Below are 15,332 nucleotides of genomic sequence, written 5' to 3'. Positions count from 1 at the left end.
ACCAAGGCCTTCCCAGCCATTTTTTAAAAAAACCTTTTGTTTTGAGACAAGGTCCAAGTTGCTCAGTTGCTCGGTCTAAGCTCAAATTTGTGATGCCTCATGGATTTATAATTATGCACCCTCATACCTAGCTCCAGTGATGCATTTTTTTGTCGTCTCCAGTCGGCTGTTTGCCTGTATAGTATGTTTTCTGTTGGTTCTTTTTTTGGTTTCCATTTCTATATTGAGAATCTCTAGTAGATTACACATTAAGGCATAATTTTCCTTTAATTCTTTGAACATCTTTGCAGTAACATAGCTGAAATCTTTGGCACAACTGATGTCTAGGCCCACTTAAATCCTAGATAGTTTGAATTTCTCTGTGGTATAGTTCTTTTTTTTTTTTTTTTAATATGTCTTTAAAGTAGTGGTTTAGGACCGGGAATTTAGTTCAGTGGCATAAGGACCTGCCTGGCAAGTACAAGGTCATGAGTTTGATCCCCTGTACCAAAAAAAAAAAAAAAAAGGCCAAAATAGTTAAAGTGGTGGTTTAACAGAAGACTTGAAAATTACAGTTTAACCACTCTGGGTTCGGTTGTATTCTTCTGAAGATGATGATGAAAGTCTTGGTCAGGTGTTTAATTTGCTTGGACTCTAATACAGACTGTTGTCCTTTGTTTGTAAACAGTTGATTCCTGTCCAAGTTTGTTTTTTTTTAAAAGCTTATAGCTCCTGCTTTTTAGTTGGCTCCTTGGAATCTTCCTTGTGCCTATACAGATTAGTGATCAGCCTTGACTTTGAGTACTGTTAGTACTCAGGTGTTTTTCATCACAACTTGCAAGCGTTCTACCAGGCCCAAGATTTGTCTTATGATATCTCAATCTAGGAAACTTAAGTATTGTGCTGGCCTAATCTGAAAATGTACTTAGGTTAAGAATGCTTAATCTATTTAGGTTGAGCTTCTCTAATCTGAAAATTCGAACCATTTTGGGTTGACATAAGTCTTCAGTGGAAAATTCCATATCGTGAAACTTTGTTTCATGCACAAAATTATAAAAATGTATAAAATTTCCTGTAGGCTATCTGTAAAGTGAATGAGAGACCAGGAGTTAGCTCAGAGGTTTAGTATGTACTTAGCTTCATGAGGCCCTGAGATTAGTCCCCAGGATTTCTTCCCCCCAAAAAAGTATATACAAAGCATAAAAAAGCATTTTGCTTAGCGATAGGTCTCACCCTCAGTGTATCTCGTTTAAATGCAAATATTCTAAAGTCTAAAGTAACCTAAAACTCATTTCTGACAAAGGATACTCAGCCTATACATACAGGTTGAGGGAATCACTTAATCAGAAAGCAGTAACTTTGCTAGTCTTATTCAGCACAGTTACCTTTCTTAGAGACGGGACACCGCACTGGTTTCTGCTTGCCTTTCTGCTTGTCCCCTTCAGTTTCTCCTAGGCACTTATAATTTAGCAGTCAAACAGATGCAGGTTTTGTTCAGATTTTGTGCAGTTCTTGTTCAGATTTTGCTGTCACATTTTGTGTCTCTAAACTTTCAGGATTTTCTCTTTAAAGTGTCCAAATGGTCTTTTGGCCTTGCTTCGGTCTTTTATCATCTTTGTCCCATGAGACTAGTTTTATGCTGTTGGAGCTGCTGTGTCTGGGGATTTTGCAGTTCCTGGTTTTCGTGGATAAATGTTCCTGTGCTTTTGGTTACTTTGCAGTGCCTTCAAATAGTTACGTCTGTAGGTCATCTGTATTTTGTAATAATTTGCAGGATTATTTGGTAAATTCCTTCTGTACTACCTACATGTTTTTTTAATGAATGCGTTCCTTAGAGATTAACTTTTACAGATTAAAAATGAAATTTGGGATTTTGTTCAAAATGTAGGGGAATGGGTGGGGGAAATTGATATAGTACTGGCTGTGAATTGATAATATTTCAATATGACTAATGAATACTTAGCAATTCATTATATTTTATTCATTTTCAAATACTTTGGAATTCTCCATAATAAAGATTTAAGGTTGGACATGGCAAATACCAGTGGCCCGAGCACTTGGGAGGCGGAAGCTGGCGGATCACTGGGAGTTCAAGGCCAGCATGAGCTATTTTTGAGAAAAACCAAAAAAACAAAGTAAAATAAAATAAAATAATTGAATACAGGTTGAGCAACCCTGTTCTGAAATCAGAAATGTTTCCAAATCTGAAACTTTCAAATCTGAAATAAAACTCAAAGTTGGAGCATTTCAGATTTCAGATTTTCAGGATAGAAGGGTCACCTGGTAAAGTCTTACGTAAATATTCCAAAACATGAAAACTGTGAAATTTTTGGTTCTAACCATTTTGAACCTGTTTAATGTATTGTACTGTTAAGGACTTTTACTCAGTGTTGAGAAATTAAAGACAATCTAAATAACTGGAAGGACATGCCATGTTAATGGATCAAGAGATTTATTTCTTTTTTTTTTACAGAGGGTCTTGTGTGGTGCAGACTGGCCTTGAGTTCACTATGTAGCCCAGGCTGGCCTCAAACTCACAGAGATCCTCATGCCTCAAACCTCCTGAGTAGCTAGAACCACAAGCCTGCCTTATTGCACCCCCCTCTATTTTCTTTGTGTTTTAAAATCACCTTTGCTGATGTCTGATTTTCAAATACTGTTTTTGAATTTCAAAAACTATCAGCAAGAGATTAGATTTTAAGAGTAGGTAATTATATTTTTTAAAACTTCTGAAAAATTTTATTAGTACGTGTTGTGGTACATATGCTTATAGTCATTGTGGGGAGTTGGTGTATGTGCATAACACATCTCAATTCTCTGTGTTTCCCCTCCCTCTGATGCTAAAATTTTTATAACTCTTTGTAGTTTGACATACTTCACATTTCTGTTGTAGATGTGTTCTTCATGGCTAAAAATTTTATCAATTGTCTGTACCATAGGATATCTCTTAGACTCTCTGCTCGGAAGGCTTTGGAGAAGAAGGAAAAACATGTCCCCATGAAAGCAAAGAGATGTGCCACTCCTGTAATCAGTGAAATTTCACCTCCCAAAAAGATGAAAGTGTAAGTAAACACAACTTTTTTTTGTTTTTTGAGACAGAGTTTCACTGTGTCTCCCAGCCTGGCCTTGAGCCTGCGCCAGTCCTCTTGTCTCGCAGTCCTGCTGCGAGCTGGGATTACGGGTGTGCACCCCCACGCCCAGCTAATCGACACACTTCTTATTGCCAAGGGCAGACATCTAAGGCTTTGTACACCACCTGTAAGTTAATTTTCTTTCCTGAGTTTAAACTTTTGAGTGAACTGAGTAGAATTACAAATGGGTACATCTTCAGGCTGGTACACCTAGGGTTGGGAAAGGCCTAGACTGTCACCATAATGAGCGGAACTGTTACTGGTGTTGTGGAGGATGCCTTATCCTAGTTGATGCAGGTTTTATCCCTGTTTACTTCTGTGGCTGAGGACAAGCCGAACATAGGGCATTTTCCCTGTTTCTATCAGTTAGGAATCTATTTTGTGGCAAATAATATTCAACCTAGAATGTTTAAATAATAGCAACTTGTTTTGCTTTATAGATTTTACAAATAGTTTACTTCTTGCTTTGGTTCAGTTGCAGAATGATGCAGAGCTATCATCTGTGATACTTAGCTTTTTTTTTTTTATGTTCTTATTGCTCAAGGGGTCTGCTTTGTTGCTTTTCTTAGCTTTTTCCTTTGGCTCATTTTGTTTTGTTGAGACCGGATCTTGCTATATAGCCCTGGCTGGCCTTGAGTTCACATCTCTTCTTTCTTAGCCTTCCAAGTGGTGGGATTACTGGCTTGTGCTACCATGCCTGGGTTACTTTGACTTCTGATTCACTGTCCCACGATAACTGCTGTATCTTTAGGCATAATATCCATGTCCAGGAGAAAAACATTGTGTATGGTAAAGAAATTGTAGCATTCATATCAAGAAAGTGAAATTGCTGGGCATGGTAGCGTACCTCTGTAATCTCAGTACTTGGGAGGCTGAGGTAGGTAGATTGCTATGAGTTCGAGGCCAGCTTGAGCTACACAGTGAGGCCTTGTCTCAAAAAAAAAAAAAAAAAAGAAAAAAGAAAAAAAAAATCTTTCACAAAAGCACTTAACTTATCATAGTTAACCAGACTGTCACTTGGGCTCCCCAGTTGCAGCAGAGACTGTTAAGTACAGTACTTAATTAGTAGTTTGATACACTGCTGCTCTTTTTTAATAAGACTGTTAAAGTAAGTACAGTACTTAGGGGCTGGGGATTTAGCTCAGTGGCATAAGCACCTGCCTTGCAAGGAGGTGGTTGTGAGTTCAATACCGGGTACCGATAAAAAAAATAAATAAATAAAAGTACAATACTTAAACACTAGTTTGATACACTGTAGCTCTTTCTAATAAAAAGGAGATAGATGGAAAATCGTAATTTTTTTTTTTTTTGTCTTTTTTGAGACGGGTTCTCGCTATGCAGTTCAGGCTGGCCTTGAGCTCACTTTGTAGCCCAGGCTGGTCTCGAACTTGCAACGATCCTCCCACCTCAGCCTCCCAACCGTAAGGTAACTATTGTCTGCTGTTTTGTTCTTTGTTTTTTCTTACCCTCCTAACCTCTACTGGCTAGTGCTTACCTTGAGCTCTGTGGACTTTCTCACAGTTTATTCATTGAGGACATTGCTATCCAGGAGTCTGCAGCATGCAGCTTGCAGGTCAAACTTGCTTGTGTTCTGATAAAAAGTATATTTTTGAAAAGAGAGTTTGTGGGCTGGAGGTTTAGCTCAGCGGCATAAGCGCCTGCCTTGCAAGCAGGCAGTCGTGAGTTCGATCCCCGGTACCGATAAAAAGGAAAAAGACAAAAAAAAAAAAAAAAAGAAAGAAAAGAGAGTTTGTTTAAACTTATACATTAACTGTATTTTGTATGCGACCTGAGACAATTCTTCCTCACTTATTGTAACCCAAAAAAGCTATATGTGTTCAAGCGGTGGGCCTTAGTTGGACATGGTTGGTATAATGATACCACTAGAAGCATTTTTAATTACAGCATGTTTATTATCCTAAGAATGAGAACCTTTGAGCCATATTGATAGATTTGGGGAGGGAGTGCTGTGAAATATGCATTAGGGAATTGAGTGTATGTTTTTTGTCCTTTTTAACTCAAGTTCTCAAAACAGAAAGAAGCCAGAGGAAGAGAAAGAGGGCACTGCTCGAGATACTTCCAAAAAGAGTAAAATTTCCCCAGAGAAAGCTAAGGGCAGACGTGCTGCGCCTCATGTACCAACTATAAAGTAAGTTTTCTTTCCCTGTTAACGTAAGTGGACGGAATATAATTACAGGTGGGTGCATCTGCACCCGAGGCTTGGGGAGAGCCCTAAAGCTGTGTTTGTGCCAGGTGAGTTGCTGTCACTATTCTAGGTGCTGCCGATGCCCTAAATAATGAGGAAATACATTATTTAAATATATAAAAGAAAAAGTTAATAAAGGTTCTTACTATCTAACTTGAACCTTATGTGTTTTAATCTTTTTTTTGCTTGGTACTGGGGATCGAACTCATAACCTCGTGCTTGTCAGGCAAGCGCTTATACTGCCGAGCCAAATCCTTGGCCCTTTCATTTATTTTTATTTTTTTGGTATCAAGAGTGGAACTTAGGACCTTGTGCTTGCCTGGCAGGCACTGTGCTGCTGAGCTATATCCTCAGCTGTGTTTTTTTAACTTTCAGATATTTTCACATTTTTTAAAGCTCCCTTTGGCCTTTACTTATACATATGTATTTTCACAATCAGTAAATAAACAACCTTTGGGTTGTGCTTAGTCACTTGGCCTGGAGATTTCTGTTTTCCTGTACTGCTGTATGTCTTTGTGTTTATACTTTTTGGTATTGTTAATACTTTATTGTTATATTTAACCATTTTCTGTTGTAATGTAGCTCCCAGTTTTTCACTATCATCAGTGATTATACATACAATAATCAATAAACCAACTTGATAGGCAGACATTTCTTTGTGAAATTGCAGAATAAAGAGATTCTTTGATCTAAGTGTCTCATGATTTTGTGGGTATGATATTTGTTGCCAATTTAATTTCTGAAATTAAAGTAACAATTTATGCTCCTATTTGCTTTGAATGAGTCTGTCTGTCCATTTGTTTGAGAAAGGATCTTGCTATGTGCTTCAGGCTGGCCTTCATTTCACTATATAGCCCAGGCTAGCTTTGAACTTCATGGCAATCTTTCTGCCTCAGCCTCCTGAGTGCTGGGATTACAGTTGTGTCACCATGTCTGGCTGTGCTTTTTTTCTCCTTTAACTTCTTTTTTGTATTTTTTGGTTTTTTTTTTTTTTTGTCTTTTTTGAGACGGGGTCTCACTATGCAGGTCAGGCAGGCCTTGAGCTCACTTTGCAGCCCAGGCTGGTCTTGAACTTGCAACAATCCTCCCACTTCAGCCTCCCCAGTGCTGGGATTACAGGCGTGAGCCACCACGCCCAGCTATTTTTTGGTTTTTTGAGATAGTCCAGTTTGGCCTTGTATTTGCTAAGTAACTCAGGCTTGTGATCCTGCAAAAACCTCCTGAGTGCTTAGGATCATAAGCATGTGCCACCACAGCCTGCAAAAGTTTTAATTTTTTTTTTAAACTGGGGATTGAACCTACATTAGGCAAGCAGATTCTCACTGAGCTATGTGCCCAGTCCTTTTGAAAATTGATATAATATTGATGGTATCAAATTAGTTTTTAAATTTTATAAGTTGACAGCTTATTATTACATACATTTATGGGATGCAAAGGAATATTTATGACTTTTAACAACAATATAGAATAAATGAAAGTAATATATCCAGTACTATCGATATTTTTTCCATGAACATTGGAAGTTTTTCAATTTTTTTAAAAAACTTATATATATTTCAAATCCATTTTATTTTAGAGAAAAAAACAATTTCAAGTCAAGTCAATTGGGCCAATTATGGTACTTACATTGTATATTGTCATTCCCAAATCATTCGTCCAGAGCACGGCACATCTATATTTAATTGTCCGAACAATACCAGCAGAAATCTTTCTCTTAAATGACCTCAGAGAAATTAGTAGTATAACTATCTTAATCATCATATATATTCACATATATAGTATATCTATATATAGTTTCTTTCAGCTTCTGACACTAGTGAGACAATATGATGTTTACACATGTGTGTCTGATTTAGCTCACTTATGATAATGGTCTCCAGTTGCAGCCAGTCTATCCTTCTTTATGGCTGAGTAGTACTCCATTGCATACAACTGCCACTTCTTTTTATTCATTTCTCAGTTGATGGACATTTGTTTCCAAGATCTAACTGTTACAGATTGTGCTGCTTTAAACATAGGTGCACATATATCGCTACAGTGTGATGTTTTTAATTCTTTTGGGAAGATACCCAGAAGAGAATAGCTAGGTCCAATTGGGGACCCTAGTCCTAGTTTTTTGAGGAATATCTGCATTGATTTCCACAGTGGTTGCACCAGTCTACTCTCCCACCAACAGTGGCAAAGGGCTCCTTTTTCCCCACAGTCCCTCCAGCATTTGTTCTTTCTGTCTTTTTGTCTTTCTGTAGCTCAGTCCTCAGCCTGCCTGCCTGCCTGCCTGTCTGCCTGCCTTCTTTCCTTCCTTCCTTCCTTCCTTCCTTCCTTCCTTCCGTCCGTCCGTCCGTCCTTCCTTCCTTGTTTCTTTCTTGAGGCAGAGTCTCACTGTGCAGTTCAGGCTGGCTTTAAGCTCACTTTGTAGCTTGGGCTGGTCTTGAACTCTCCTCAGCAATACTCTTGCCTCAGCCTCCTGAGTTGCTGGGATTACAGTCCATGAGCCGCCATGCCCAGCTTTGTTAATGATTTCTTGGTGATAGCCGTTTTTTCTGGGGTAAGGTGGAATCTCAGTGTTTTTTTAAATTTGCATCTCTTGAATGATCAGTGATGTTGAACATTTTTTCACGTACTTATTTGCTGTTGTGTATTTCTTCATCTGAGAAATGTGTATTCATCTCAGATGCCCATTTTTGGATTGGATCATTCAATCTGGGAAGACTTTTTTTTTTTTTTTTTTTTTTTTTAGTTCTTTATATGTTTTTGATAATAATCCTTGTCTGAGGTACAGCTGGCAACATTTTCTGTGACATTTTCTGTGGGTTGTCTGTTTACTCTGTGGTTTCTCCTACTGTGTAAAAGCTTTTCTGTAGGATGGGATACCAGTTGTTGATTCTTTGTGATAGTTCCTGTCAGTTGGGTTTTGTTCATAGTCTTTGCCTACACCAATGTCTTCAAAAATTTTACTTACTCGATCTTCCAGTAGATTTAATGTTTACATTTTAGTATTCAGATTTTTGATCCATTTTGATTTTAGCTTAAGCACTACCAATATTTAACATTTTTTTGAGAAAACTGAAATTCACTCTTAGTAACTTTGAAGTTTGCAATACACTATTATTACTATGTTAACTGTATTGTGTAAAGATCTTAAATAAATACTTAAGATTGTTTAGCCTGAAATTTTCATATCCTTTTAAATATCATGTCTCTTTTTGTCCCCAGCATCTAATTATTTTAACACTTATTTGCTGACTTGATTGTATTTCTGTTACTGTCATATAAACATCTCCGTATTTCTTTTTAGTGAATTGTCTCTTTTTTTTCTTGAAGTGGCCTTAGAAATATTCATACTACTAAGAATGGCCACTATGTTGAATTTAAACACATGGCAAGTACTTCCTAACCATCTGATTTAGTCATCCATATTCTGTGAGCATGAATTTTCTATTCCTCAACTTTCATTGGAGAAAATAGACCAAGACAGGTTAGTTTCCTCAAGTCTACATAGGCAAAATAAGAAAGGGCAGAATTAGTATTTGACTTTTTCTATTATACCTAGTTTGCATTATTGCCATATTTCTTATAAATATTTTCCCCATTCTTATTTTGTTACTCACCATGCTTGCTTGTTTTGGGGTGCTGAGGGTCTAGCCCAGGGCCTTGTGCCTGCTAGTCAAGCACTCCACCCCGAGCTACACCCCAGCTTCATTCCACTCCCTCCCTTCTCCTCCCTCCCCTGGGGCCTCTGGCCTTCCTTCCCTTCTTCCTTTTGTACTGGTTTTTAACTCAGGGCCTTTACACTGAGCTATCTTCTCAAATCTCACACTTTTGTCTTTTTGAGATGGGATCTCGCTCTGCAGTTTGGGCTGGTCTTGAGCTCACTTTGTAGCCCAGGCTGGTCTCGAACTCTCAATGAGCCTCCCTACCTCAGCTGAGATTACAGGCATGCGCCACCACATCCGGCGTCAACTCTCTTAAAGTTTTATTTTTTATTTTGAGATAGAATCTCCTGAGTTTATAAGTTGCTCAGGTTGGACTTAAACTTGTAATCCTTTTGCCTTAGCCTCTCAGAGTGTTAGGGGTTATTGGCCTGTGCCACTGTGCCAGCTTTTACTGGTTTTTTTAATTAGATTTTTTTTTTATTTTACCTTTTTATTTTTTAAATCCATTTTATTCATAAATAAAAAGAAAAAGAAGAAAAACTACAACAAAGTTTTAAGGTCCATCAGTCAAGGGGTAACAATGGTACATACATTGCATATTGTCATTCCCAAATCATTCACCCAGACAGAGCACAAGACATCTGCCTTCAATTTTCTGATAAATTAGATTTTTGTTTGTTTGTTTGTTTTTTGAGACAGACAGGGTCTCTTATGCAGTTCAGGGAGTCCTTAAGCTCACTTTGTAGCTCAGGCTAGTCTCATGTGATCCTTCTGCCTCAGCTTCCTGAGTGCTGGGATTACAGGCGTGAGCTTCCACGCCCGGCTAAATCAGGTTTTTTAAAAAATATTTTTTTCATGTGTAATGAAAGTTAAATCATTGCATAATGAGATTTATGGATCTTTGGAGTATCTTTTATAGACTGTTTTTTAGCTATTTCTTTTTTTGGTACTGGGAATCAAACTCGGGACCTTGTGCTTGTCAGGCAGGCCATTGTGCCACTGAGCTATATCCCTGACCCCTGTATTAGCTATCTTTAAATTTTTTCAGTATATTGATATAAAATATTTGATACATATGTTAATTTTTACATTTGCTCATAGTGTTATGTAATTAAGCCATTATTTTTGGTTTTGATGGTTATCGTAGATCAAAAACATAGTCTATATAATCCCTTTAGATTCTTCTAAATCATTGAATCTCTTCTCTCAAATTTGCTTTCCTGCTTTTCCCTTTAGGCAAAAGGTTCTCAAAAGTACTGAGGAGCAGGAGTTGGAGAAGAGCCTGAAAATGCAACAGGAGGTGGTAGAAATGCGGAAGAAGAACGAAGAGTTCAAGAAACTTGCTCTTGCAGGAGCAGGTCAGCGGGGCTCTGCTTGAGGATTTTATGAGGGTGCTTCTTATGATCTTGGCAGAGTTTCTTTGTTCTCTGGAAAAATGATTTCTTAGTAGTCAGCACAAAAATAAGGCTGAACATGGGTCTCATTCCCAGAGATTATTCCCTTCAGTATTTCACTTGATTGGCCCTTACAGCAAGCTTTCTTTGTTTTATCAGAAAAAGGAGGATCTAGGTAGGATTGGAGCAGAGGATAAATCAGTTTATTGTTGTTATCTAGCCTCTTTCATCCTAAAGACAGGAGGGGAGCGCTGAGTCAAATCACTGTGTAGCCCAGACTGTTGCATTAAGAAGTATGCCGGAGGGGAGGGATCCCAGTCCTCTTTCACTCTGGCATAGGGTTACTGATGGAGTCAAGGTATGAAATCAAAGCATCCCGAGGATTACACAATTTCATTTTCCTGTTGGAGATGCTGAGTTAAGGTTGTTTTTAAAGTCTGTGTATAAGAGCTAGCCGTGTAGCTCAGTGGTAGAGTGCTTGACTAATGTGTGTGAGGCCACACAAAGTCAGTCTATAACTTTCCCTATCCGAGACAGCACACTGACTCCAAACCTGCGACTATACCTGGGAGATGTGATTCTTCGCTGTGGTACCTCTTTTTTTTTTTATTGGTACCAGGGATGGAACTCACGACTTACCAAGACTACCAAGATCCAGGGAGTGGACTTTTTCATCAGCCAGTTTGAGGGGATGTATGTAGAGATGCTGATTCAGAAATCTGTCTGACCTGATGCAAACCAGAAGCCAAGTCAGTTTTTTTTTTTTTTTTTTTTTTAAATGGGCTTAGAATAGGATACTTCTGCAAATTTTTTCCTTGAAGGCCAAAAAAGCTTGCTCTTTATTGCTTCAAAACATTGGCATGCTTAGGAAAAGTGCATATATACTATTGCAAGGCAGGTGCTTATGCTGCTGAGCTAAATCCCCAGACCCTTTTTATTCTTTTTTTTTTTTGGTATCTCTTTTGTTTGCAAACCTGATAAAATTCAATGACTATGACACATGTGTTAGTATCTCAGAGGAGTCTTTTGGGTATGGAGTTACATATAGGTAGTGAATAAAATTAGATCCATGATAATTGAAATAGCGAAAGATAGAGTAAGAAAGAGGGTTTATTGATGTTTTCTGTTCTTTTTTTCCTGTTTTGTTTTTGAGACTTGTTGCTGTGTAGTTTAGGCTGGCCTTGAACTCACTGTGTTGTCCAGACTGTCCTCAAACTTGTGGTGATCTTCTTGCCTCAGCTCTTCTTGCTGGGATCGTAGGCATGAGCCACCATGCTTGGTGCTAATGTTCTCTATTCTTAATGTTCTCTGTATGTCTCTCTGCTCTTTAGGGCAACCAGTGAAGAAATCAGCGAGCCAGGTAACTAAAGCAGTTGACTTTCACTTCTGCACAGATGAGCGAATCAAAAAACACCCTAAGAACCAGGAGGAGTATAAGGAAGTAAACTTTACAGCTGAACTGCGAAAGCATATTTCAACTCCTGTAAGTTGATGGGGTTAGATGAATATTCTTGTTACTAATTCGGTTCAGATTTCAGGTATCACAGTTGTGGTTAGTAATGACAATAGATTAGTTGAAAGAAGGTTTTTTTGTTTTTGTTTTGTTTTTTAAGAGTAGTAAGAATTTATTGAGAAAGACATCTTCTGAGAGGGACAGAAGAGGGCCCAGAAAGTGGGTTGCCCAAGAAGCGTATGTTTTGAATTAAGCCATGTAAATCTTCTTTAAACTGTGATCTTGGACAAATCACTTTACCTCTGGGAATCCTCTTACCAAAGTGCTATGAAAATTAAATTAAGGTACATAAAGCACATAAAATGATATGCAGGAACTTGTAGGTAATAGCATTTCTGCTGCTTCAAAATTGGGAAAATCTTGTGTCTGCACAGTTGTGTAGAAAATACGACAAGACTTAGGGGAAAAAATTGGGTTCCCATATACTTTTATAAAGAGAGGTCCAATGAAAACAGTGGCAGTCATAAATAAAGATTCTAGAACTTAGTCTACTCATACTTGTTGGGATTAGTTAGTCTTTTGTAATCTTAAGCCTAGAGTATGTGCTCTTGCTTTTCAGCTATGTCTTTGAAAAGTTTGATTTCAGCCAGACGGCAGTCTTAGCAAGACTTACCAAGATCCAGGGAGTGGACTTTTTCATCAGTCAGTTTGAGGAGATGTATGTAGAGATGCTGATTCAGAAATCTGTCTGACCTGATGCAAACCAGAAGCCAAGTCAGTTTTTTTTTTTTTTTTTTAAATGGGCTTAGAATAGGATACTTCTGCAAATTTTTTCCTTGAAGGCCAAGAAAGCTTGCTCTTTATTGCTTCAAAACATTGGCATGCTTAGGAAAAGTGCATATATACTATTGTGAATGAATGATTTGCTGAGTGCTAGATCACTTCTTAAGAAAAAGCAAGCAAGCCAGCCAGCCTGTAATCACAATATTTGGTAACTTGGGGGAGACTGAGGCAGGCGGATGATGAGTTCAAAGTCAGCCTAGAGTTAGAACCTGTCTCCCAACAAAGATGAAAGACTGTTTATAATCCTTGCTGAAGGACTGACAAACTTCAGAATATAATTATCTTGGCTTTACTTAGTCTTTTTATTTTGATCACTCTAAATGTGTGGTTTGTGGTAGACTGTGGTGTTGTATAACATTTCAGCTGGGGAATAACTTTTCTCTTTACAGAGTCGAGTGGCAAAGGGGTGTACCATTATTAAGCCTTTCAACTTGTCCCAAGGAAAAAAGAGAACGTTTGACGAGGCTGCTTCTACCTACGTGCCTCTGGCACAGCAGGTTGAAGCGTTCCATAAACGAACTCCTAACAGATATCATTTGAGGAGCAAGAAGGAAGATTTTGGTAAGTTTCCTACCAACATCATTGCTGACCGAGGCCTCCCCTAAAATTTTTAACACAGGAGTATTGTTCTTTCAGTGGGTGATGGAAGAGGAATGTGAGTAAACGCTGGTGGGTTTACAGATACAGAGTATACAAGGGATTTCTAATTTAATAGTTTCTGTCTTTATGAAAATAATTTCTGTAAAATAGTAAGAAGTGAGGGTTAGAGATGGTATAAAATTAGTTGCCAAGAGAACAGTCCTGGAATTTGTTGTTTGTTTGTTCTTTTTGAGACAGTTTTGCTATGCAGGTCAGGCTAACCTTGAACTCACTTTGTAGCTCAGGCTGGCCTCGAATGATCCTTGCAATGATCCTCCTGACAGCCTCCCAAGTGCTGGCATTACAGATGTGTGCCACCATGCTCCACAGGCCTAGTATTTGTATTCTTTTTCTTCTTTCTTCTTTTTTCTTCTTCCTACTTTGTCTTTTTTTTTTTTTTTTTTATACCAGGAATCAAAGTTAGGACCTCATGCTTGCCAGGCAGACCCTGTGCCATTGTGAGCTATATCTCTGGCCTAGGCCTAGTATTGGTGATAAAGCAGAATGTGGTTGTTTTGCCTTTGAAGTCTCTAATTTTTTTTTTCCCTCTTTGGATAGGCTTTGTTGAGCACTACATGAGGTAGCCACACAAGTTCCTCTAAGTATAGCATTTGATTTTGTCAGACTTTGTATTATGAAAATAATGTGTCTCTTATTTACTCTTATGGAAATATGTATTACACATGACTTTTCAAGTAAGGTGACTCTGAGATTTAGTCTGATATGCTCTGCTTTTTGGAATCTGATTTCTTTCAAATAAAAAGAAAATTATTTCATGCAATTTTTATTTAAAATTTTGTACAGTTAAATAGCTAAATTATAGTTATATGTTATATTTTGAAGCATGATTTTTTTTTTTTTTTTTTTTTTTTTGTACTGGGAATCAAACTCATGACCTCATGCTTGCCAGGCAGGTCTTTATGCTGCTGAGATATGTCCTTGGCCCATTTTTATTTGGATTTTTGAGACAGGGTCTTGCTTTATACTTTAGGCAGGCCCTGAACACTCTACGTAGTTCAGGCTGGCCTCAAACTCATGGCAGTCCTCCTGCCTCTGCCTCCTGAATGCTGGGATTGTTAAGTGTGCACCACCATGCCCAGCAGCATTGCTTATTTCTAAAAAAGTAAATTTGATTTAGATATGCCATTACTTAGTGATAAGATCTAAATTAGAGGAATCATTCTAAATAATTATGTCAATTGATAGGTTTATCACTGGCCAGGTAAGTCAGTATTTTCTATGAGTGTTAGTGATTGTCTTAATACTGTGACAATGGCTTTTTACTTCCTTCATTTGACAGTTAGTCTTGATGCTTTGATACACAGATATTCCTCATTTAACTACCAACCTGTTGACTCAACCTGCCACTCAGACATATGACTTACCCTTTTTTTGGGGGGGGGGTACAGTTCTGTACATCTTGTAGATCAAACTGGCCTTGAGCTCATTTTGTAGCCCAGGGTGGTCTTGAACTTGCAATGACCCTCCTACCTCAGCCTCCCAAGTGCTGAGATTACAGGCATGTGCCACCATGCCCAGTTTAATATCTTTTTTTTGGTATAGTACACCTTGTTTATACAGTACTGTAATTTTTGTTGAATGTACTGTAAAGTAACCATAGTTTTGTGTTCTTACAGTACTGCATGTAAGATTATGCAAAGAAAAGTAAAATCATCAAGTTGGAGTTTCCTTTGACCATTTCTTTGTTCTGAATATTGTAATGTACATATATGTAGGAGTTTTTGTTTAGCAATGAATTCATTTGATGACCTCTTTGCAGGAATTGAACTTAGTCTCTGAAAGAGGAATGTCTATAGATGCTTTTTAGGAAATTTGTAAAGTTGAGAGTTTATCACTTGGTCTTTGGTGTTTTTCATCTTGTGTCATTTATAAAAATTGTATTTGTCAATAACAAGCAAAATAGTTGGTGTTGTCATTGCAAACTGTGCAAATATTAAGGAACCCATCAGACAGGCATGGGTTTTAATTTTAGGTGGTGACACTAGAATTTGCCCATGGGCACACTCTCAGTAA

At 37.9% G+C, this 15,332-nt stretch overlaps 1 protein-coding gene across 4 annotated transcripts in view; it reads left to right on the top strand.

Annotated features, from left to right (window-relative positions):
* Tpx2 (TPX2 microtubule nucleation factor) overlaps nucleotides 1-15,332 on the top strand; it is a 58,886-nt gene that overhangs the window by 25,914 nt on the left and 17,640 nt on the right. For 3 of the 4 annotated variants that reach the window (XM_003476648.5, XM_013159990.3, XM_013159991.3), the window contains exons 6-10: nucleotides 2,919-3,041; nucleotides 5,134-5,259; nucleotides 10,206-10,327; nucleotides 11,695-11,846; nucleotides 13,049-13,220. In XM_003476648.5, coding sequence (XP_003476696.2) covers nucleotides 2,919-3,041; nucleotides 5,134-5,259; nucleotides 10,206-10,327; nucleotides 11,695-11,846; nucleotides 13,049-13,220 — 695 coding nt within the window. The remainder of the gene's footprint in view (nucleotides 1-2,918; nucleotides 3,042-5,133; nucleotides 5,260-10,205; nucleotides 10,328-11,694; nucleotides 11,847-13,048; nucleotides 13,221-15,332) is intronic. The other variant, XM_013159992.3, reaches the window with a different exon arrangement.

This window comes from Cavia porcellus, unplaced genomic scaffold (genome assembly GCF_034190915.1).
Source record: "Cavia porcellus strain 051 isolate PalLab524CR breed Dunkin Hartley unplaced genomic scaffold, mCavPor4.1 scaffold_5, whole genome shotgun sequence".
Taxonomy (NCBI): Eukaryota; Metazoa; Chordata; class Mammalia; order Rodentia; family Caviidae; genus Cavia; species Cavia porcellus.
The sequence above is the reverse complement of the archived record's forward strand: the minus strand, read 5'-3'. Positions and strand labels throughout refer to the sequence as shown.